Consider the following 23,326-nt stretch of genomic DNA (forward strand, 5'->3'; position numbering starts at 1 on the left):
CTCAGTATTCCCCTAAATAAGTCTTATGAAAACTGAGCTAAGCCCAGCTGGCATGGCTCAGTAGTTGAGCGTCAGCCTATGAACCAGGAAGTCAAGGTTCGATTCCTCCTGGTCAGGGCACATGCCTGGCTTGTGGGCTCCATCCCCATTGGGAGGTGTACAGAAGGCAGCCAATCAATGATTCTCTCTCATCATTGATGTTTCTCTCTCTCTCTCCCCCTCCCTTCCTCTCTGAAATCAATAAAAATATATTCAAATAAACAAACAAACAACTGAGCCAAAGAAGCCATTAGACTGAGCTAGCAATAGATACTATCTACTCATGTGCCAGGCCAGGGACCTTAGAGGCCAGTGCTGGTCCCTGGCACTGAGCTGCATTGAGCTTCCCCACTCTCTTCCACCTTATTTGCTCCACACACAGTTCCCCAGATCTGTATCTGCAGACTTGCTCATTGTCCTGGGGATGGCTCTCTCTTCTTTGCTACTTCCAGCACATTCCCTCCCTATCTCCAATGTTGATTTTTCTTTTGGGGTCTCATCTCTGTCAGGCTATTTTGTTAAAAAAGGAATGGGTTCGAATTCCTTTTTTACAGCAGCATAGTATTCCATTGTGTAGATGCACCACAGTTTTCTAAGCATAACCAATGGACACAGACACTAGGGGGTTGAGGGCTTGTGCCAGGGTTTGGGGGAGTCCAGGGGGGGGGGTCAATGGGGGGAAAAGGAGACATATGTACTACTACTTGTAATACTTTAAACAATAAAAAAGAAAAGAAAGAATGGGTTCTCTTTGAGGGAGCCCATTGTTTCTCTAGTAGGATACAGAGTCAAGAATGAGCATCTGGTAAAAGCAGTGCTAATTTCTCAAATGTCCCAGGCCCCCAAAGCTGGTCCATACAGATTCAATTACTGGTCTCATTTAAGACTGAGTCTTAGAGATCAGGGGTTGAATTTCTTAATTTCTGCCTGGTATAGGTTTGTTGAATGATATCTATTGGTCCCAGGAGCAGGAGGTAGCAAGTAGGGAACAACTGCAGGTTACCTTTGGAAACTGTCTCTATTCTGAATTTCCAGGCTGTATAACCACAGAAGGTGGACAACTGTCTCGGACAGATACCCATGCTTATGGAAGTTTACAGGGACCATCATCCTTTTATCAAAGCCACCAGTCTCCAGTAGCTCAGCAAGAGACTCTTAGCCACCCCTCACACAAGTTCCACTCTCCAGCACTGTGTTCCTCGTCTGTGTGCTGCTCCCACTGCTCCCCCGTCTCGCCCTCCCTCAAAGGCCAGGTCCCCCCACCCAGCATACACCAAGCTCACAGCTTTAGGCAGCCCTCTGAGGTGGTGCCCCAGCAGCTGGGGTCACTGCAGTGCTCCACCCTGCTACCCAGAGAGAAAGAGCTGCCCTGCAACCCTCAACCACCAAAGCTGCTGCAGCCCTGGCTGGAAACCCAGCCCTCCGTGGAGCCGGAGAGCACGTCCCAGCGGCTGGGGCACCAGCTGACCTCCCAGCCCGTGTGCATTGTCCCCCCGCAGGATGTTCAGCCTGGAGCCCATGCCCAGCCCACCTTACAGACACCCTCTATTCAAGTCCAGTTTGGCCACCACCAGAAGCTGAAGCTCAGCCACTTTCAGCAGCAGCCACAGCAGCAGCTGCCACCTCCACTACCTCTGCCACCCCCACCCCAGCAGCAGCCACCCCCACTTCTACCTCCATCCCAGCACCTGGCTTCTAGTCAGCATGAGAACCCTCCTGGGCCTGCCTGTTCCCAGAACGTGGACATAATGCACCACAAGTTTGAGCTGGAGGAAATGCAGAAGGACCTGGAGCTTCTCCTTCAGGCTCAACAGCCCAGCCTACAACTGAGTCAGACCAAATCACCTCAGCATCTTCAGCAAACCATTGTGGGGCAGATCAACTACATCGTGAGGCAGCCAGCCCCCATCCAGTCCCAGACCCAGGAGGACGCCGCCGCACAGGTGAGCCTCAGAGTGGCTTGGGGTACATATTCTTCCAATCCTAGGATCACTCAGGAACACAGCCTCCCAATCACAGGGTGGCACAGGAACACAGTCTCTTCACCTGAGGGTGGCCTTGAGCACAACCTTCACATTTCAAGACTGCCCTGGGCTCCACCTCCCGTCTCTGGAACCTCCAGAGAACATAGCATCTAGTCCCAACATAGAACGGGGCTCACCACTCTCCAGAGTGGCCTAACTCAGCCCTGTCCTCTTCTGTGACACCGGAACCTTGTTCATGACTAGGCCTTTCTGATCTGTGCTGGATTTTCGCCAGTGACATGGCAGAGAGAGGCTGTCTCTTACCTTTGCAACCTCCTCCCTTTCCTTGCTGGGAACTTATGAATCTCAGACAGGGGAAAGGGAGAACTTAAAGAGCAAGGAGGATATGCATTAGATGCTAGTGAGCAGCATCCTTTTTTTTTCTTTTACTTATTAAATTGGGGTGACATTGGTCAATATGAACATACTAGAGGCCCAGTGCATGATTGAATCATGCACGTGTAGGGTCCCCTACACGCTTTCGCTTTTCGCGGTGGAGCTGGGTGCCTGTCCGCTGGTGCACCAGGCCTTTCAGAAGCCTCCGGCTCGCCCCCTGTGCCTCTCAACAGCAGGGTAGCCCCCCTCAGTGGCAGCGGATCCGTGCCTCTCAATGGCCAGGTAGGCCACCCCGAGTCCCGCCCCCCAGCCTCCCGCCGCCCAATCGTGGGCGTAGCGGAATGATGGTAATTTACATGTTACTCTATTATTAGATAGGATAGGTTTCAGGTGTGGGTTTTTATGTTACAAGATCTGTATATAGCACTGGGGCAGCATCTTTATACCACTGCATAGCTATAGGCTTAAAATTTATTTCAAGCCTACTAAGCTAGGTATGTTTTATATACAGTGCATCACCTATCTTATCAACAATGCTGTTAGGGAGGCATTACCATTTGTATTTCATAGGTACGGAAGTGGAAGATCAAAGAGGGTGAGGAATTTGCCTTGAGATCATGAAACACAGTGGTAGAACCAAGTCTTGGATCCAGGTCTGTGGACTCTGGAATGCCACAGAAGAGGCCTGTTTTCTCCCTGGGAAATGATGAATGCTTCTCTCAGCTAAAAGCCAATCGAAGAGGTGCAGCCTCTGGGACCTCTGCTGCCTTCTACATCTTCATTCTTAACTCTTGCTTTTCTTTTTTTTCAGAGCTTCCTGTTGCAGCCCCCTTCTCTCTACTTCTCACTTTTCTCATAGTGGTGTCTCCTATAGATCTGTAATCACAGTTATATCTTTAAAGCAGCTCTATAGACTTTTACTTTATTACAAAATAAAAGGCCTCACATTAATACGTAGTACTTTCAACTTTAGATCATGTTTCAAAGTTTTCCTCTGAGGTCAATTTCTATGAGGGGATATAGACTAATCCTCATCATGGCAGTGAAGGGTCTAGGGTTCATAGAGGACCACAAGCTAAATGTAAGTCATAACTGTTATGACTGCAAAGGCGAATATGACAGAGTTAGTTCAGAATTCTCCACTGGGGTTTTATCCTAAGACTGTTATTAGGATATATCTTAGGAAGAGTTTAGATAAGAGTATCTTTCTTTCTGAAAAAATTTTAAGCAGTTCACAGTGGTGGTAAGGGGGAGTGCAGGGCAGGCACTAACCCTGACTGCAGCTGCTGCTACTGCTGCAGCTACTCTCTTCAGTGAAACCCACCCAAGTTTTTATTTTCTTCTACAGGCTACAGATGAGCCCCCAGCATCTGAAGTCCCAAAGCCGGCTCTCTCTCTTGACAAGAACTCTGCTGCTAACTTGCCCCAGTCATCTGGGGAAGAAACCCCTCACAGTATCCCCTCACTGGACAACACTGCCCAGCACTCCTCTCCAAATGTGGTGAGAAAGGTACTAACAGAGCCTGCTTTTTCTAACCACGTGGGACCCGCTGGTAGCCAAGACCCCCAGGAGCTGGATGAGGAGGACGGGGCGGGGGGAGGAGTGTCCCTGTTCCATCCCTGGAAGTTACACAGCCCTGACTCATGCCTTCTGTCCTAATGAGTCAGCAACGTAAGTCCTCCTCACCCCATTTCCACCCCCACATAGATACTTAAAATGGGACCAGCTAAACTTCATTTAGAAAGGGCAAGAGCCAGTTTACTGAACACTTACTTTGTGCCTAGAACTGTGCATGTGCTTCACAAGCATCTCAGCCCTCCCAGCAGTTCTGTGAGGTGGGCATCCCCATTATGTGGCTACGGAAACGGAAGTCCAGGGCCCTAGAGCTAGTAGACAAAAGGGCTGAGTTTTATTTAAAATGAGATCTGTCAGAATCCAAAGCCTGAACAAAACTCTCTGCAGTGGAAATGGTGAAAATATTTTATGTGACTCCACAACCCAACATTGATTGGCCTTGGAATTAGAATCAGTGGAATTTGTTAGGTGAGTACAGAGATGTCCTGGGCATCTAGGGGCACTGAGATCTCTTAAAAATCAGCTACTGGAGCCCTCCCTGTGCACCCACCTCCCTGCTTGCTGGAAGTGTTCATTTACTGAACCCCACAACTCCTCAGCTGTCCTACTCTTCCCCCTGTCCTTAACCCCCCACCCCTGTAATCCTCCTAGCTGGAACCTCAGTACTGTGTCATGCCCTCCACTCAGCCCTCCCTATGTACTTTGGCCCTTTTCATATTATTGCCTTCTCTGGTCCGGTGCCCTTAGCCCTACTGGTGCTCCACTTAGCCCTGCACCTGAAGCTCTGTCAGCTATTCTGTATCCTTCCAGTCTGCCCCCTCTGCCCCAGGGCCCCAGTGCTGTGTACATAGTTTTTCTGTGTACCTACCCCCTCACCATGTTTCCCTAGCAGCACCAGTGCCATCTATGCTTAGGTCAATCTATCTCAGTAATATTTGAGAATTTAGAAAGGTAAGGGGTGGCCAAAATGAAATGTTAACTTAGAAATCCCTGGTGACTCTTGAAGTCTGGATAGGTCTCTGGTATCAGTGGCTTTTGGTTTATGCCTGTCCTGTCCTACCTGTTGAAATGCTTTGGCCTAGAGGCCATCGAGATGCTATAAATAGGCCCTTTGTGGCTCTTAGGGGTTTACTACTTGGGTCCTTAAATTCTTATACTTAGGCCAACTGCCTATCCATCCAAACATTTATTCACTCAATGTTAAAAAATATATATATTAATCTCCTAGTATGTGCTAAATATTTTTGCTAGGTGTCAGGCACACATTGGTGAATAGTCTCACACTGGAGCTTACAGTCTAGACAGTTAAGCAACAACAATCAATTATGATAAAGTGCCGTGATAACTATTGGGGAATATAGAAGGAACACCTAACCCTGGGAGAGGGACTGTTCAAGAAGATTCCTAGACGACATGATTTTGAGCTGAGATTTGAAAGACAAGTTAGGCTAGTGAAAGAGGTAAGGGTTGGGGGGCTAGGATAAATAGTCAAAGGCAATGGCAAGTAGGAAGCTCCAGAAGTGAGAGAAAGCCTCGGGCCCTTAGGGGGTCTCAGATAATTTGGCTTGGTAGGAACATGAGATGTACTGGGGGATGGGAGTGAAACCAGAGTCTGAGACCTTGTGAATTAAGCTCTGGAGTTGGCATCCAGTCTTGTGGGTTGTGAATGAAGAATTTCTAGCAAGGAGGGATCTGGTTTGAATGAAATTTTAGAAAAGTCACTTTAGCTGCAGTAAGGGAGACCAAAATAGTACAGAGGAGAAATAGGAGAGGCTGAATGAAGTCAGTAGTGATGGGGCTAAAGAGGAAGCAAGGATTTCAAGAAATCAGATTACAAGAGCTTTTTGTACTCAGAGCCTGGTCAGCTATGGGAAGTGAGGGAAATAATGTTTTTTGGCTTAACACCTAGGTCTGTTTTGTCCCCCTGGTTTACCTTTCACTGAGATGGAAGCATGGGAAGAAGGTATATTTGGGGGGAGAAAAAAGTTAAGTTTTGAACTGTTGATGGTCTTCTGTGGAAGCTGCATTAGAAGATGAGCAAAAGGCAAGTAGCTCTATATGTCAGTAGTTCAGAAGGAAGCATGGGAATTTCCTGTGTTCAAGTGGTAGTAGAAGTCATGCAGAAAATGTCACTGCTTGTTTAACGAGTCTCAGCTCTGTTCCTAAACACAGGACAGAGGAAGGAAAGGAGATGAGCCATGAATAGGTTGGTAGTGAAGGTCCTAGGAACTCTAATTTCTCATTTTGAGCTGCCATGGCCCTTATTATACTGGGCTCATGCAGAAATTTATAGGGCAGGGGGCCTAGAATTTTTCAGCTGTTTTATAGACTTCTTTATGGCTTGAACTCCCAGAAAAAGGAACCTCAGGGTTGCCATTCTGGCCCAGAGGACCCTTTGGGTCTACTTGACTGAGAGAGTCCTAATTAAATACAAAGCTACTTAAATAGGAAAAAGGGCTTTCTTTTTGAGGGCAGTCATTGCCTTGAGCCTGGAATTGGGCAAGGTGGAGGGTATGAAAATAACATTTTGAGCATCATCATTAAATGATAATATTTTGTATAGCATTTTCTGCCTTTTCTATAGATTTTTACAGGATTATTCCATTTTATCTCTTTGTTTATCTAGAAATACTATAAGCAAGCCACTTTCTTGCTCCCCTTTGAAAGATGTGGAAACTGAGACCCATCCAGGAGTTATACAGTTGATTATTGGCAGTGTTATGACCAAAGCACAGGTCTCTTATTCAACCCTGTGTTAGTGACTAGGTTAAATTTTCTCTCTTTGTGGACTGCAGTAGAGGAGGTAGTACTTCATTTGGCCTCTCCTGTGCTGGATTTTCCTGTCCTTATAATCGTTGAAGTAGCCTGAGGCCTTGCTGGGGAGAGGTCTTAGGAGCCTAGTTTGGCCTTGGTTTTCTTTATCTGCTAAAGGTTGTTTAGCCTCCAGCCACTCCTCAGCCTGTACTGGCCTGGGTGCCGGGAAGTCAGAAACCTATCTGAAGGTCACACACCAGAGGAACCTATGGCACCGGGCACCTCCCTGTGTGTTCCATGGGACTCTTTCATGCTCTGAGCTGCTCACTGGCTTCATATCACCCCAAGGAAGATTGTGGTTACAGCACAGCTGCTGTGCACAAGTACCTAGGACTTGATACTAAATGAGCTGATGCTAAAAGCAGATCTGAAAGTTCCAGAATGGGTTTTCTCGTGACTTGAGCTCTGCGATCTTAGGAGCATTTTATCCCACCACCTTCCCTGAATCCACCAGGATGTTTTTGAATGAAGTTTGACATTTGTCTGACACTAGCTGTTACCTATGCTTCCTAGTCTTGGTTTAGCCACTCTGAAGAAAGACCATGGCCACAGCTCTGCAGCAGAACCTCTTACCTCCCAAGTGAAACTGGAAGACATTTGATGGCTCCATTTCATACTTCTGAACGATTCGACTGCTGAAAAAGACACCCCTTTACACAAAGCTCTCATGGAGTCAAACCTGGCGGCATCACAGGGAGCCCTGTCTGAGCCCCACTTCACCTGCAAGAGGGATCTCTCTTCTGCACATCACGTGGCCCTACATCTCTAACAGAACTTTGAGCCATCAGGATGCTGCTCATGGCTTGAGAGGAGTCTGGGATGTATTTTCAGTAAATGTTACTGAAGCAGTAGGCATTCCTGTAGTCCAGATGATTAAGAGTGATGCAGAAAGTAAAGGAGTATGACTCATACAAATAGCATTTATTACCATTATTAAAGCACTTTGATGCCTGAGCTCTAAATTTGATTCTTACAACTCAGTGAGATTCACATTAACCTGTGGAAAAGGAATTAAAACCCAGAAATGGGAAATGATGTGCTTAAACTCATACTCTAAACCTGGGGTGTGGAACCATTTTTCTGCCAAGGGCCATTTGGATATTTGGATAACATTATTCGTGGGCCATATAAAATTATCAATTAAAAGCCTGCTATATTTGGTCAAACATTTAATTAACTCATCCCTAATGGCTTGGCAGGGCCAGACCAAATGATTTTGTGGGCCTTATATGGCCCATGGGCTGGACATTCCCCAGCCCTGCAGTCTAAACCCTGGCATAAGTGAGAAAATACGAGGCATCCTGTCTTCCTAGTCTCCAAATCCACTGCCATGGATCAGATCATGGGTTCTCAACCTCAGCAACCATATTCTCCTCATTGCCTAGCCCTGAGAGCAGCTGTTGCTCAGAATGTTCCTGAGCAAAGTGCCTAGTGAGGCTTTCTGTCGTACTCAGGAATCGAGGCAAACACTCCCCAGGCCTGGTTCCCTGAATCTAGTTCCCTCTAAGAAACCTGTCTCCTTAGCTCTAGCCTGGCTTAATTCACAGACCAAACTCAAGCTCTTTGTTTAGGTCTTTTGGCCCATGAGAGAATAGGTTCTTGCCTGTAGGTCTTAAATTTCCTTACCATGGCCTGGCCAAAATACCTCTGATCTATTTGTCCAGAGTAGCCAAGGATGCAGCCCCTCCAACTGTTTTGAGAGTTCTACTCATTCTTTCACTTCAGATTCACTGGAATCCATTGATTCCTTTCCTCTTTCTTCCACCTCAGGCTCTGGGGTCCTCTTTGCTTTTTCCATCTCTTATGATCATCAGGGCACTGGGCACTCTTTAGTTATCTCTTCACCACCCATGAATGTTTTCTCATTTGACTTTGGTCAGTTAGCCTAAATCAGCACAGTTACAGCCACAGCATTAGCCCTAATTTGTACAGAACACTCACTGTCAACAAGAGAAAATCAGCTTGTGAAACCACTTGCTGGAAAGTTAGTTCCTTCCTCAGCTATCTGATTCAACTGTTTCAAGATCTGCTATACTATTTTAAACCAGCCTACCTCGGAAGCTGCTGATGCAGTCAAATATCCCAAGGATTTAATTCACAAATCTATTTACCGCTGTCCTTGTCTCCTTATCTGTTTCCTTCAGCCAGAGTGAAGGCCTTCATTGTGTTTCCAAGACGCAACTGCCAAGTCACTGGTCCCTTCTCATACTGCCCATTCACACGGTGCGGTTAGTCTTAGACAGTTTTAACTACTGAACAAAACCCTGAAATCAGAAGTGATCGGTCAAAGCTTCGGAGCAGCAGCAGAACACAATGTCACGAACTCCACACATCATATTCTCTATGAGACCATAAGACCACACTCAGGTGTCTAGTCAGCAGTGTTGATCTAGAAAGCTTAGCTGTATGGTTTTCTTTGGAAATTACTTAGTTTTCTTACATTGCAGCAGTAAGCAGATCAGAAGTAGGGAGTCGGGCCTTCAATAATGACAGCTAACACCTGGGGAAGGTGAGAAGCTTCACCTGGAAAAGTGGCGCAGTGTGAGCCCCAAAATGACAAGCAACACCCTGCATTCTCAGATGTTCCCTAAAGCACCACTGTCCTGCCCCAGTAAGAGTTCATCAAAGTTCCTTTGTGTCACTAAAGAAATGGTCTCATTAGGCCCCATGTGCTCTATTTAATAAGACAAGCTAGTGTGTAAGGTGTTTCAGAAGTGCTCCCATTCAAAATAATAATTTTAAGGTATGTTTCAGATATCTCGAAAATGAATTTCTGTGGAATACCACCCCATCTACACTACTTTACCCCCAGCACTGTTGTCTTGCTGTAAGAACCTGAAATTGATATTAAACTCAGGGCATGTGCACTAAGTGTCTGTTTATTGACTTCTCAATTCCGTCTTACTAGGGCACTGGCTTTCCAGCTAATGGCACAAAATCAAGACCAGCCAGCAGGTTTTTGAGGCTGGGCTCAGGTTCCTAGTCTTGGGCCTATAGGGGCTTGGGAGATCTGGGTAATCATTCTGTGTCTCAATCCCTTCCTACAATGAAAAAACAGAGCTTTCTCTGATATTTGACATCACCATGTGGCAATAATTAGAATAATAATGTTAACACATTGAACTCCAGAAAAAGATTTGTGTGGTGAGGATGGGGAGAGGGAGGAGGCGCAGCAGGTAACAGTGCTGGTCAAGCAGGAAAGACAGGTTAAACAGGTGAAGGGTTGCACAGGTGACCAGTAGAAGAGGGTGAAAGTCAGACAATTCAGGGAAGTAGCAGGCCAGGCAAGTTGTGGAGGCAGGTGGTTCAGACAAGTAGATTATATACATTCTAGATGGGGTGATTCAGACACATCATAGGTCGGGCAGATGCAAACAGAGATAAGGAGATGGAGATAAAGAGATAAGAGACAAGAAGAGGAAAGGGACAAGGACAGGAACATACCTTTTGGGGGGAGAGAAAATTAGGAGCAAGTGAGTATATGCTAGGTCAGAGAGGTAAGAGGGGCTCTTTAGGCTCAGGGCATTCTCCCCTCTCTCCCAAAGGTAACCTGAGTGGATTATCAGAGTGAATGTTTTTGGCATTTTGACTTCTTTTGTTCCCTTCTTATGTTCATTTTCACTTGAAAACCTCAAGTATACATTTTCCCCAATGAAATCTGAAGATTTTTGTATGTCAAGATGAGATCAAGGTATCAGTTGTGCACCTGCCCGCTTGGAAGTGTCAGTGATTGCCCTATATAGACTTTACAGCAGGCCATAGACTTACCTTTCTCATTTAACCTGTGAACAGTCATGGTGCTAAAGAGGGCAGGTGGCATCATCTCCATTGACAGTTGAGCTCCTCCTGTGTGTGAGGCACCAAATGTCAGGTGTGGCCACATTCCCAAGCCCTTCTCCAACACTAGCATGTGCTTCAGAAGCCCTTTCCTTCCTTGCAGGCCCTAGAGACGCAGCCTGCTTTCGTGGCCCTGAAAGTAGACCCTCTCCTTACCCCTTCTCATGTAGTAGCCCTGGCAGGAGAGTAGGATGGAGGTTCTCAACGCCTCTCTTTCTTTCTGTACATGAAATGAGTACCTTTTGCAGCCTTTCACTCCAGAGAGACAGATAAAGCATCTTAAAATAACTAATACTCAGCAAATATCGGTTCTGGAAGTGCCACTGTGTTTGTACAGCCTGTAGGCATGTAGTTGGGGCTGGCTTCCTTATGGCACTTGCTCTGAGTCTCTACTCATAATTATGCCAGGGACATTTCCCAGGTTCTTGTTACCACTGCCAGAGCTTCACCCCACCTCCTGATGGCTTTAGCCTCCTTGAGATTGGCTGTAGCTATGGAGGCAAAAGAGACCGGTCTTGTCTGCAGTATCTTAGGGCATGTTATTGATCTTGCCCTGTTATGATACTGTTATGGGAGTTTATGGAAGCAGGTCCATCAGGTCCACGTTAAAATAAACTGTGGCAGTTTCCACAATTCTTCCACGGCTCCGTCTGCATGCCCTGCTCTCCTCCATTATTATATTAACTCACATTTCGCGATATGCAATAAGTAACCAGGACAGGGGAGCTGATATCCTACAAATGTGATTTCTACCCCCTAATCTAGAAAGTTTTGTTTTTGGGAATTTAATTTTGTGCATATCCTGTGACATACTGCACCTGACTGTCATTACTTGGAATGGGCCCAGGTGGATTTTGGTGTTCTTAATGCTTGGCACTAAGGGTCTCACTGAAAGGCAGAGAGCCATCTGTGTAGTCGGTAGATGAAATGAACACCAGGACTGCATTAAATATATATGTCAAATTGGAAAAGGTGAAAAAACCCAGCTCAAAGGATTAGATTGTCCTATGTAACAGAAGGGAATGCAATCATCATTGGGTATTCTTGTCCATAGACAAAAAATATAGAAGAATAGAAAGCAATGGTAGTACATAACCAGGACAACAAAGGGGTGATTGAGATAGCCCTTGTTTTTTTTTTTTTTTTTTTTTTTTTTACCGCAGTCCCTTAAACTGTGCTCCATGTCTAGTCTGCCAAATTTGGTTTGAGCATTCTCCCCATCCTTCTTTCTCTTCAACCTTTCTAATAAGAAAGGGACTTTAGACTATAGAGGAAATTGAGCCCTTTTTTAAATTGAAGACTATTGAACTACCAAGGAACATACAAAAAGCAAACTTTTCTTTGGAGATTTAGAGGGTATTTAGCTATTTGCTTTTAAAATTGAGAATTAAGAATAGAAAATATAGACTTTGCTAAAACAATAAGGGGAAAGAATTGGGAGGGAAGAGAAAAAGATGATAAGAACAAGGAAAACAGGAGGAAGAGAGAGAAGGTCAGCAGGAGAAGGAACAGGTGAAGGAAGGACAAAGAGAGGGAAGAAGAGTATGGCAGAGGTCGGGGAAAGGAGTAAGCATAGAGAAGGATAGTGGCAGACAGGCCAGGATTAACCCTTTGCACTCGCTTGCTTTTCTCTCGATTCCTTTATTCTAATGCTAACCGTGTCGAGTCACACTCGACATCCGAGTGCAAAAGGTTAAGAGTGTGGCTTCAGTGCCGGAGATCTGGATTCTAAATCGACAGAAGTCCTACCTAGTGGTGAAATATTGAAAGGATTCCCCCTGAAATCAGGAATGAGACTGGGATGGCTACTCTAACTGCTTCAATTTAACTTGGTACTGGAGGTCTGAGCTAGTGGAGTAAGGCAAGAAAAACAAACGTGAGGAAAGGAAGACATGAAACTTACTGTTTACAGATGACATGATTTGTGTGAACAGAAAAACCCCAAAGTGACTTTAACAAGGTCTCTGGGTAGAAGGTCAGTATACAAAAATGAATTGTATTTCTGTATGTGAGCACCAATAAAAAGAAATGGAAATTTACAAAATTAGGTTTCCAATAACATTAAAAAGAAAACCAAAAAACTGCAGATGCCTTTCTGTTGGGAGGTTCTCAATTCCCCTCTTTCTTCCTGTACATGAAATGAATAACTTGTCTTAATGTTCTGCAGCTTTTCCTCCAGTGTAAACTTAGGGTCACAACAACAATAACAACAATAATAGCAGCAGCTGGGTTTATTGAGTACCTGCAATATGCCAGACATTGTTCCAAATGCTTACATGGCTTCTTTCTTTTGGCCTTCACAGCATCCCTTTAATGTTTGTTGTGAGGATTAAATGATGAAATGTATGTGAAGTACTCAGCAAATTGCCTTGCATATAATAAATTCTTAATAAATTTTAGCTGTATAAAAACAACCATTATGTTAGAGATGTGCATAGACTCAGTTGTTAGTAGAACTAAGCTGCTATTCATTTGGTTTAACATTTGTAGAATAAACAGTCATGCATTATTGTTATTTAAAAAAAATTTTAATAGCTCATTAATTTATTTATTTAGTCAGGCACTGCTTATCGGTTTATGAATACAGAGGGTAAGCAAGATAGAAAAAAATCCATGCCCTGATGGGCTTTACAGTTTGTAGGGGAAGCAGACATTAGTATCAAATGGTGCCACAGATTGTGCTATTGGAATAAAGTACAAGGATTTATGAGAGCATAAAAGGGGGAGCTGGTATGGGCTACATCTCCCCTTTCCCTCTGCCATCCCCAGCTAACAGCCTCGCTCTGCCCTGCCTTTGCTCCTGCAGCACTCCACCTCTGTGAGCATCATGGGCTTTTCCAACACTGTGGAGATGGAGCTGTCATCTACGAGGCTGGCAAGGGCCCTAGAGCCACAGATCCAGAGTGTGAGCAGCCTGACAGCTGCCCCTCTTCAGGCAGTACCAGGCCTGCTGAGTGGCCCCCCACCGACCGTGTCCAGCCTGACAAGCGGACAAAACCAGGCTCTGTCTAGCCTGACAGGCAGTCACCTGCAGACAATGCCCAGCCTCATGCGTGGCACAGCCCGGTCCATGCCCAACCTGATTAGTGAGGCCTCCCAGGTCATCACAAGCCGGGCAAGTAATTACTCTCAGGCCGGGCCCAACCTGATGTCTGGTCCAAGCCAGGCCGTGCCAAGCCTGGCAATTTGTCCTCTGCAGAGTACGCCTCCGGCTTCTGATGTGCAGCCCGACACTGGAGCCAGTGGCAGTCCTGGCCCTGGCCGAGCTGCAGGGGGCCTGTGCCCTGGCGATGGAGCTGACCCCTCCATGGGGAACACCCTCTGTAAGGTAAGTCCTGGGAAAATGCCATTCAACTATCTCTGCTCATCACGGGGCAAAAGGTTGGCCCCTGAAGGCCTTATCCTGGCTTTCACTTAACAGCTCTGTGACCACTAACAGCAAAAAAATGTCTGATTTCTTTGATTTTTCTTGGCCTTTTACTTTTGAAAGATGGAAAGTGAAGATTCCACCCATTTCAAGGACTCTTTGGGACAAGATCCCACAGCCCCTGGTCTAGATGTTTCCAAGGACTTGCCTGTCCCCTCAGAACTGGAGGAACCAATTAACCTCTCCGTGAAAAAAACCCCTGTGGTCTCAGTGGTCAACACATCCGTGGCTCTGCAGCAGTACCAGAACCTAAAAGGTGAGGCTCACGTGAGCAACCTGCCCTCATGCTGGCCACAAACCTGAGCAGATGGGCTCAGCGTTTCCAGGGGAGGTGGAGGCAGCAGCCAGGCTCTGGGCCGGAGGGAGCAGTGTTCCTCTCTCAGGCTAACTTCACTTCTCTCCTCCAGAACTGATTTATTGATTCCTGTTCTGTTTCCCTCGCTGTGGCCATGGCTGGTTCGGGCATGGCCAAGACTTAGTCTCCTTGTAACATTCCCCATGCATACTGTTCTGGGGGGCTGAGTTATGGGTAGGGGGTGACCGGAAGAATGCACCCCAGAAGGGCTAGCCTTGGCAGACTATTTTAAGGAAAAAAGCATGCCTGACTTTGGAGTCAGATAGATCTAAGTTAGAAAACCAGCCATGGAAGGACTGTCACCACTATGAATGATTACAGTGTATGTAACCATTGTGTGAGGGGTGTGTGGCCAAAGGTATGAGTGGCAGGTATGAGTGTGGGTGACAGGATATGTTGTCATAAATATGTCACAGGTATTTGTCTTTTGCCTTAGAGTATGAGAATGTTGAACAAGGAGCCCTAGAGATGGATACAAAAGAGAACCAGAGTATCAGGTAACAGATTCTTGGCCCAACCTTTTTCTCCCACCCCTCAGGTTCAGGTCCTGGGAGGCTGGCACAGGAAGTAAGCATCTTTGATGACTTCACTAGAAGCAGACGTTTGCCTGCAACTGTTTTCTTCTACCCCTAGACCTTCAAGTGGGGTCTGTGTGGGCGGGTGTCTGGAATTGTTGTGGAAGGATGTTGTGGCTCCTGCACCATGAGGCATGCGCTCTGTGTGCAGTCGTCCCTCTTCATAGATCCCTTTCTTGGACCAAAAGGTTTCCCAGAGGCTGATAGGGTCTGGCCAGGCAGAGCTGGGCAGGAGGGCAAAATATGGGCCTGTCGAGGGTTGGACGGAGATCTTTTATAAAAATTAAATATATTTTTATTAATTTCAGAGGGGAAGGGAGTGGGAGAGACAGAAACATCAATGATGAGAGAGAATCATTGATCGACTGCCTCCTGCATACTCCACACTGGGGATCGAGCCTGCAACCTGGGCATGTGCCCTGACCTAGAATCGAACCATGACCTCCTGGTTCATAGGTCAACGCTCAACCACTGAGCCACACTGGCCAGGAACGGGGGAGATTTTGAGCAGCAATTTAGTTGTGGGATCCTGGATGAGCCCTATTTAGAGGTTGGGACCACAGGAGGTTCCCACTGAGATCCAGGGTGCCTCTCTTGCCATAGATCCTACAATAGTGAGCCCAAGATTCCCTATGTGCGGCTAGAGCGACTCAAGATCCATGCTACCTCCTCGGGAGAGATGCCTGTGTTTAAGTTGAAGCCACAGGAGAATGATCAGGATGGGAGCTTCCTGTTGATCATCGAGTGTGGCAATGAGTCCTCCAGCATGTCCATTAAGGTACCACTTTGCTCTGCTTTGGCCTTGAACCTCTTTTCTCTTTGCCACTGGCAGAATTCTGGCTCTGGCTCTGTCCTGCATCTCTGAGTGGGGCTTCAGCTTGGCCAGACTTTGTTCCTTGCTGTAGTGGCCTGTGAGATGCACATTAGGAGTGAGTTGCCAGCAGTCATGGGGCTTGGCTGACTCGTGGTCTTGGAATAAGACAACGTTCAGGGATTGTCAATCCCTCCCCTCCTTCTCTCCTTCAACAACCTGCTGGTGCTGTATCTGATGGCTCAGACTCACTTCTTTTCCAAGGTCAGTCAGCACACCCTGCCTGATGCCAGCAAGGCCCCAAGTCTGGGAGGAAGGAAGGTCACTGTCACATCCCTGGCTGGGCAGCAGTCACCAGAGGTGGAGGGGGCACCTCCTGAAGAACACAGACTCGCTCCTCGAGCTCCTGGAGCCAAGAAGGGGCCGCCAGCACCAATAGAGAATGAGGACTTCTGTGCTGTGTGCCTCAATGGGGGAGAGTTGCTGTGCTGTGACCGCTGCCCCAAAGTGTACCACCTTTCCTGCCACTTGCCAGCCTTGCTCAGCTTCCCAGGGTGAGTCATGCCAATCCAGGGCTATCACCTGGCGGGGTTGGGGTTGGGGTGGAGTGCGATGAGATCTTCTGGCTGGCGGGGTTGGGGTGGAGTGCGATGAGATCTTCCAAGGATGATTATTTCAGGCCTGGCCCTCAGAGCTCCCTCTGGTGGGCTTCCCTCCTCTCTGAGCCTGCATGAATGAGTTAGTGATCCTGTAGCTGTGTTCCTTCTGCACACAGAAAAGTGGGTGGTTGAAACTCAGTTGGCTTCCTTTCCCTTTCTATTCCCAGCTTCCCCCTGCACACAGATTGTCCCTATACTCCTGTCTCTGCCCTGTTACTTCTCTTTCCTTGCATTTACTAAATCCCAAGTTACTGAATTTCTCTCACGCTTTTGGCTAGGAAGCCATTCCCTACAGTGTAGGGCTAGGGACTCAGTTTTCCAATGTCCTTCTCCCCCCCACCCCCACCCCCCGCCACACACACCTGACTTGGGGCACAGGGACAGGGGAGGGAGCTCTGGGCAATGTGCTGATGTCTAACATGGCCTCACCCGTCTCTGCAGGGGAGATTGGGTGTGTACCTTGTGCCGCAGCCTGACCCAGCCCGAGATGGAGTACGACTGTGAGAATGCCCGCTATAACCAGCCTGGAATCCGGGCCCCTCCTGGCCTGAGCATATCTGACCAGAAGGTAGGGCATGGTCTCTAGGAAAAGGTTCCATGCCTGCAGCAGCCTCCCTGTGCCAACAGGGGCTGAGGCCTTTCTGAGGGGGTGAGAGGCTTCTCCTGGTACCTCTCTTTGTGGCTATGCCTTGCAGCTTGGTCCATTGGGAGTTGCTGATTTTCCTTCTGTACACTGTTTTCTTCTGGCCTGGGAGGCTGAACTGTACCTTAGTATGGTGGCTCATACCTTGTGGAGCAGAGCCAACCCCATTAGAGTTATCAGGGTCACTATCTTTAGTTCTTATTGAGGTGGGACCAGAACAAAGTAACACTGTGGCCTATTCTGATCTCTGCAGAAGTGTGAGAAGCTGGTACTGTCCTTGTGCTGCAATAGCCTCAGCCTGCCTTTCCACGAACCTGTCAGCCCTCTGGTAAGGAAGGCCTTGCTGTTTCTGCCTGCCACTGTGCTCTCTGCTTAGAGGGCCCTGGGGTGGGGGGGAAGATCACCATGGTACCCATGTGGGCTCAGAGCACAGCCACTAGCAGTGGATGGTCCAGGAGACCAGGGGGCCGTGGCCAATACAGCCCCTCCCACCCCAACTGCTGCTACAACAGACCTGACTTGACAAGTAGAACATTCCTCCTCTTCCCTTTCTCTTTGTCTTCCTTCCCCACACTATTCTCCTTGCTGACTTTCTCTTTCTTATGTTCTTTCACTTCTTCTCCAACTCATTCTCCATCTCTTCTTTTTTCATATCTTCACTTCTCTCTTCCGGCTTTGCCTTCTTCTCTGCCAGGCCCGGCATTACTACCAGATTATCAAGAGGCCCATGGACCTGTCAATCATCCGGAGGAGGCTGCAGAAGAAGGATCCAGCTCACTATACCACCCCGGAGGAGGTGGTGTCAGACGTGCGCCTCATGTTCTGGAACTGTGCTAAGTTCAATTATGTATGTCTTGCCTGTTTGACCTCTCCCCTATTTCCCAGGGACCCCAAGATTGTCATGGCTGGGTGGCGTATCCGGTTGGTTCTGGGCTGCCATGAGGACTTGGGAGTAGACCTCTGGGGGCCTGCTGTGGTAGTGATTGTTTAAAAACTCTCTCCTACATGTGGGCCTCAGCATGGGCTCGGAGGGGTGGTGGTGCTGGTGCCTGGCCACCTGTGGGTAACTGTCAGGGTCATTTCTGTTTTAAGAACTGATACCAAACTGGTTATTCTGAGTCCTAAGGAGAAAAACATAAATTTCCAGACATCCAGGAGACCCAGCTAGGCTTTATGGTCTCTGTATAGCTCTTGAGAGGCCTGGAAGAGATGGGCTGGTGGAAAGAAGCTAGCCCATCACTGCTCTTCTCCCTCCCCGCCCCCAGCCTGATTCTGAGGTTGCAGAGGCTGGCCGCTGCCTGGAAGTATTCTTTGAAGGCTGGTTGAAGGAGATCTACCCAGGGAAACAGTTCGCCCAGCCGAGGCAGGAAGACTCAGACTCCGAGGAGGTGTCTAGCGAGAGTGGGTATTCCACTCCCCAGGGCTTCCCGTGGCCCCACTACGTGCAGGAGGGCATCCAACCCAAGAGGCGGCGGCGACACATGGTAAATAGTTGCTGCCAGCTGGCAGGCAGATGGGTGGGTGGATGATTGGGCAGGCACGGGCCACCTGAGCAACATGTATAAGAGCAACCTAGAGTGAAGCTGCTCAGGTGGCACAGGAGAGTGACAGTGAACCCTCACTTCCAGTCCCTTAGCCCAGTGGTTCTCAACCTTTCTAATGCCGCGGCCCTTTAATACAGTTCCTCATGTTGTGGTGACCCCCAACCATAAAATTATTTTCGTTGCTACTTCATAATTGTAATTTTGCTATTGTTATGAATCTAGTGTAAATATCTGTGTTTCCCGATGGTCTTAGGCTCTACAGCAGTGGTTCTCAACCTGTGGGTCGGAACCCACAGGTTGAGAACCGCTAGCAGGGTCGCCTAAGACCATCGGAAAACACAGATATTTACATTAGATTCATAACAGTAGCAAAATTACATCAACTCTGATTATCCCCGAGGTTCAAATTTCAGAGAGGTAGGTGTACTTCCTCAGGGTCACTCAGTAAATTGACGGCAGAATCGAGGTCTGCTGACTCCCAGCTCAGTGCTGGTTATTCTAAACTGTGATGCCCATAAGAAGAGAAGTGTCTGGTCTCAGAGCCTGGTTTCAGCTTGGGTGGGTCTCAACTTTGGGAGAAAGGAAGGGATCTTTTCAGGACCTTGGTGTCGAGAAGGAAGGAGAGATGTTGCTTGCAGCAAAGAGAGCTCCTCTGACCTTTTGGCTGGCCCCACCTGTGCAGACCTGAAATATCAATTTAAAACTATTTAATTCCACCAAAATGTCCTGCCTGCCTACTGTGCAGCCTCCCCCAGTTGTTTGCGATACTTCGCACACAATGTTTAGTGGCTTCAGTGAGTTTTGCTGTTGCATTCCGAGGGTAGGAAAAAAAAAAACACTTGGTCTGGCGAATCCCAATCTGGACATTTATAGCCTTTTCACATTAATAAATCCTACATTTGGCCCTTCTAATCCCAAATTTTTTTTTTTCCAGGAGAATGAAAGATCAAAAAGAATGTCTTTCCGCCTGGCCAACAGCATCTCCCAGGTGTAGATCTGGCAGGAGACAGAACTCTGGCAGATGGTGCCGCATCCTGTTGACCACTCCCCACCATTCAGCTCATTCTCTTCAGATTGTGGATGTGAGACAAGTCTTGTCGAGCTGGTGTAGTGCCCTTCTTTGCCATTTGCATCTTACAGCATTTATTTGGGAGCCATAGTGCATCCACTACAGAGAAGATTTCAGTAATAAACTGCAAAGAGGGAGGTATTCCCTATTACCAGAATAATCTGATGTATAGGGTAGCTTGACAAGACCAAGCCTGCTCAGGCTTGGGGGGACCTACCTTCCTTGGTGAGTCCTTGCTGCTGAGGAAAGCAAACTTTCCTCACCTTTCAGTGCAGGGCTCAGGAGCAGTGTATATATCTGAACTCCTCTTGGGCTCAGAAGAGGGTAAAGAAGGGAGAGAGGTTCTGAAATATGACAGGCCTGTGATCCCTGGTCCAGCACAGCCAAAGACTGTCACTGTTTGCCTTTGCTTGGCCTGCCAGGACAGAGGCACCAGCCCTGGGCAGGGTAATGGAGGCTTCTAGAGGCCAGAGGTCTCAATTGGTGCCTGTTCGGGTTCTAACGGTTTTCAGGGTATTTGTTTTCCATGCCCCCTTCCTGATGTTGATAGGTGCTGTGCACGTGCTCTGGGGGGTATGGCATTCTTGATGGGGCTGGTGGCTGTGTAGGGACCACTTACATCTTTAGGTTCAGATTTCACTGAGCTTTAGAAGATGTCAACTTCAGAGCTAGCTCTCTACGCTGCTCACTTTGGGCTCAGAGCTCTTCTTTGGTGTCAGAACCTGCCTTCCTAGAGATGATTGTTGGTGGCTACCCCTGCATTATCTCCATTTTGAGGTTTGGATCCCAAGTTCTGCTTGGGAATCTGTGAGGCAGCTGCTTCAGGTACTGAGTTTCCTGGCAAGGAGAGTGACCCACAACCAGCTCACTCTGTTGGGCCTCTCCTCTTGCTTAGAGATCCTAGTCCTCAACCTGTCCATGTTTACAGAGCCAAAGATCAGAAGTGAGTCCTCTGACTTGCCTGCTCTCGGGGCTGTCCATGGCCCAGAAACAGCCAAGTTTCTACTGGCAGCTTTTTTTTTGTTGGCAGTTAAAGAAGGCCTAAGTGACTGGCAGGAGCCAGACCTAAGCATTCACGGGGAAGTTCTGTCTAGGATGGAGAAGGGGAAAGCTGAGAGGCAAAAATCCAGTACCCTTCAGTGACCCTGAAACCACTTCAGGACTTGACTTCTCCTTGAGAGCAGAGAGAAGAGTTCTAAGAAGCCACGGGAACAGGAACAGAGCTCCAAGCTGCATCTCAGATGGATCTTCATGGTCCATTCAGGGTGTTTGGGAGGAAGAGGCACAGGCAGATGCTAGGGGTCAGGCCGCCTCGCCAGCAAAGGCTTGCTCAGGAAAGAACCTATTGCTGATGTTGTGGGGAGCTGTGGACCTGGCCCTTTAGTGGCCTAGAGAGACAGCTCTCCTTGGTCCTGTCATGGTTTGGCTAATTTCAGAGGGTCTTAGGTCATAGTTTTATTTTACTAAGAGATGCAGTTTAAGGAAGTTCTTGTTTGTAGGGTCTTTGTTGACAGGAACATTTTGATCAGAGAAAACATTTCTTCTCTCCTTGTGAGTTGGTACTGCTCATTTCCTTCTCCACCCAGGTTGAAGGATCATCTTCACTTCATAGCAAACCATGCCCATTGACTTGCCATTCTTTCACCAGCACTTGCCAAGCTCTCCTAAGCAGGTGGGCTTCCATTTCCTGTTTTCTAGTTTGGGGTAACTAAGTCTTTAATACTCCAGTAGCCAGGCAGTCTTTGGACTTAGCCCTCTGCTCTTTGAGGCTCACATGATTTTCTGGTTTGGGCTTTGGCCACTTCCCTTTCAATTTTTGAATCTTTTCCTCTGTTTGGTTGGCTTGGCAAGGTTCCCTCTGTAATTACCTCACTAATTTCTGTTCTTGGCAATTTTTCCTGTGTGTGGCCCACATTCCCACCTCCCCTGAGAGAGCTTCATGGTGCTTTGCGTTGGGTAGCCAGGTGAAGGCTGTGACTGGCTCAAACTCGATTTAAGATCCTTCCTAGGACCAGTTGGAGACCACAAATATGAAGCAGAAATGCCTGGTTAGATGCTTTGCTTTCTGTCTATCAATGAAGCTTCCAGCTTGGGTATAGCATGATGGGCCTAGGGATCAGCCTGCTGGGCCAGGGGACCTCAGTATTGTAGTAGAGAGTCACACATTCCCTTCTGATTACAGATATCCTGCATGCTGAGATGCTCCCTTTAGGCTCCTGACCTGGGAAGGGCAAAAGGTAGGGTGCTCTTCCCTCCACAGGTTCAAGGCCTTGGCCCACCATCCCATTCCTGCACTGCTTACCTGAAAGCACTGTCCTCTCTCTGGTTTTTCCTGTGTGCTTATTACCAATGTTGTGAGTCATGGTTATGTTCTGTTTTTGCATGCAGAAAACAGATCATGACTTTTTAGAAAAACAATTTTTTAAAAAGCTGCTAGCTGAGTGATTGACTTCAGTGGCTCTTTGCAAACATTTGAGCAAATTCTGCTTTTGACTTGGTTCTACAATGGCCCCCTTTTGAAGTCAGTCACATGCATTGGCTCTTGACAAAGTCAGGAGTTGAAGATAACGTGAGTTCTGGGTTCTTATGGTACAAAATGCCATCCTACAGAAGAACGTGGGCTTCTTGGGTGTGCTGAGAAACAGGAGAGCGGAGTGGCTTCAGTTGATGTGAAGGGGATTTTAGTGCAAACTGGTGCAGGATGAACTCTCAGAGCACTGTTCCAGAACGTGGGTAGATTGGTCCTGCCTGACTTCTAGCAGTTGCCAACTACACCCTCTGCAGGTATCCCGAGTGGCAGCCACCAGACACTCTGTAGCCTTTGCTGTACGCAGGCCCTGCCATGAACCTCGGCACACTCCAGCTCCCTGTACCCATTTCTGGCAACAGGCCCTTGCCTCGCTCCTAAGACCAAGGCCCTTTCTTGTTTGTTCCTGGGCTCTGCTCTGTTTGCTCTCGGTCCATGGTATCACCTATGGTCTTCTTTTCTGAACTCCTGAACTGAGACGTTACTCCTTTTGGATCACCACAGCTGTGCTTCCTCTCCTCCCACTCCCTCACTGCTATTTATTTAAATGGCCTATTTCTTTAGCCGTTTCCATGACCTCAGTTGTGCTCCCAGCTTTTCAGCCTTCTCCTGGACTTCTTCCTCTCCCCAGCTTGAACCTGTGGCCCATCATTGATATTTTTATCAGCATCCTGAAATTTCTCATCCCCTCCTGTTGGTGAAACTTCTCCATTTGCTGCATCAACCTATTTTTTACTCCCTCTCCCTGGGCTGCTAAACATGGTATAATAATATACCAATCAATACTGAGATTTGACATTATTATTCTGCTTTCAGTCCATGCCATTCATCTTTGCTCTCAGCCAATGACTGACCTCTTTGCCCAATTCACAGGAGAGAGGCCCGAAAGCAAGAATGTCCTTGCCCCCTCATTTCTCTCCCCCTCCCCTCTCTCTGTGTCTCTGTCCCTCCTCTTGCTCCTGTTTGGTGCTCTAGTTCTTGAATCCTGCTCTGTGTCCTCCAAAACTTTGCTCTATCTCTTGTCCCACTGCTCCTCTTTCCAGTGTCTTCAACCTCCCTTTCCATGGTTACCTCCCCATCGCCTCCCCAA

At 47.6% G+C, this 23,326-nt stretch overlaps 1 protein-coding gene across 5 annotated transcripts in view; it reads left to right on the forward strand.

Moving 5' to 3' along the window:
• Positions 1 to 19,818, forward strand: part of TRIM66 (tripartite motif containing 66) — a 43,143-nt gene extending 23,325 nt beyond the window's left edge. For 4 of the 5 annotated variants that reach the window (XM_079787114.1, XM_079787110.1, XM_079787113.1 and 1 more), the window contains 12 exons: positions 1,075 to 1,982; positions 3,748 to 3,909; positions 13,433 to 13,954; positions 14,117 to 14,309; positions 14,845 to 14,905; positions 15,587 to 15,761; positions 16,059 to 16,348; positions 16,895 to 17,021; positions 17,350 to 17,424; positions 17,791 to 17,943; positions 18,362 to 18,580; positions 19,575 to 19,818. In XM_079787114.1, coding sequence (XP_079643240.1) covers positions 1,075 to 1,982; positions 3,748 to 3,909; positions 13,433 to 13,954; positions 14,117 to 14,309; positions 14,845 to 14,905; positions 15,587 to 15,761; positions 16,059 to 16,348; positions 16,895 to 17,021; positions 17,350 to 17,424; positions 17,791 to 17,943; positions 18,362 to 18,580; positions 19,575 to 19,634 — 2,945 coding nt within the window. In that variant the 3' untranslated portion in view covers positions 19,635 to 19,818. The remainder of the gene's footprint in view (positions 1 to 1,074; positions 1,983 to 3,747; positions 3,910 to 13,432; positions 13,955 to 14,116; positions 14,310 to 14,844; positions 14,906 to 15,586; positions 15,762 to 16,058; positions 16,349 to 16,894; positions 17,022 to 17,349; positions 17,425 to 17,790; positions 17,944 to 18,361; positions 18,581 to 19,574) is intronic. The other variant, XM_079787112.1, reaches the window with a different exon arrangement.
• Positions 19,819 to 23,326: the final 3,508 nt, after the last annotated feature.

This window comes from Cnephaeus nilssonii (assembly GCF_951640355.1).
Source record: "Cnephaeus nilssonii genome assembly, chromosome: 13".
NCBI classification, from domain to species: Eukaryota; Metazoa; Chordata; class Mammalia; order Chiroptera; family Vespertilionidae; genus Cnephaeus; species Cnephaeus nilssonii.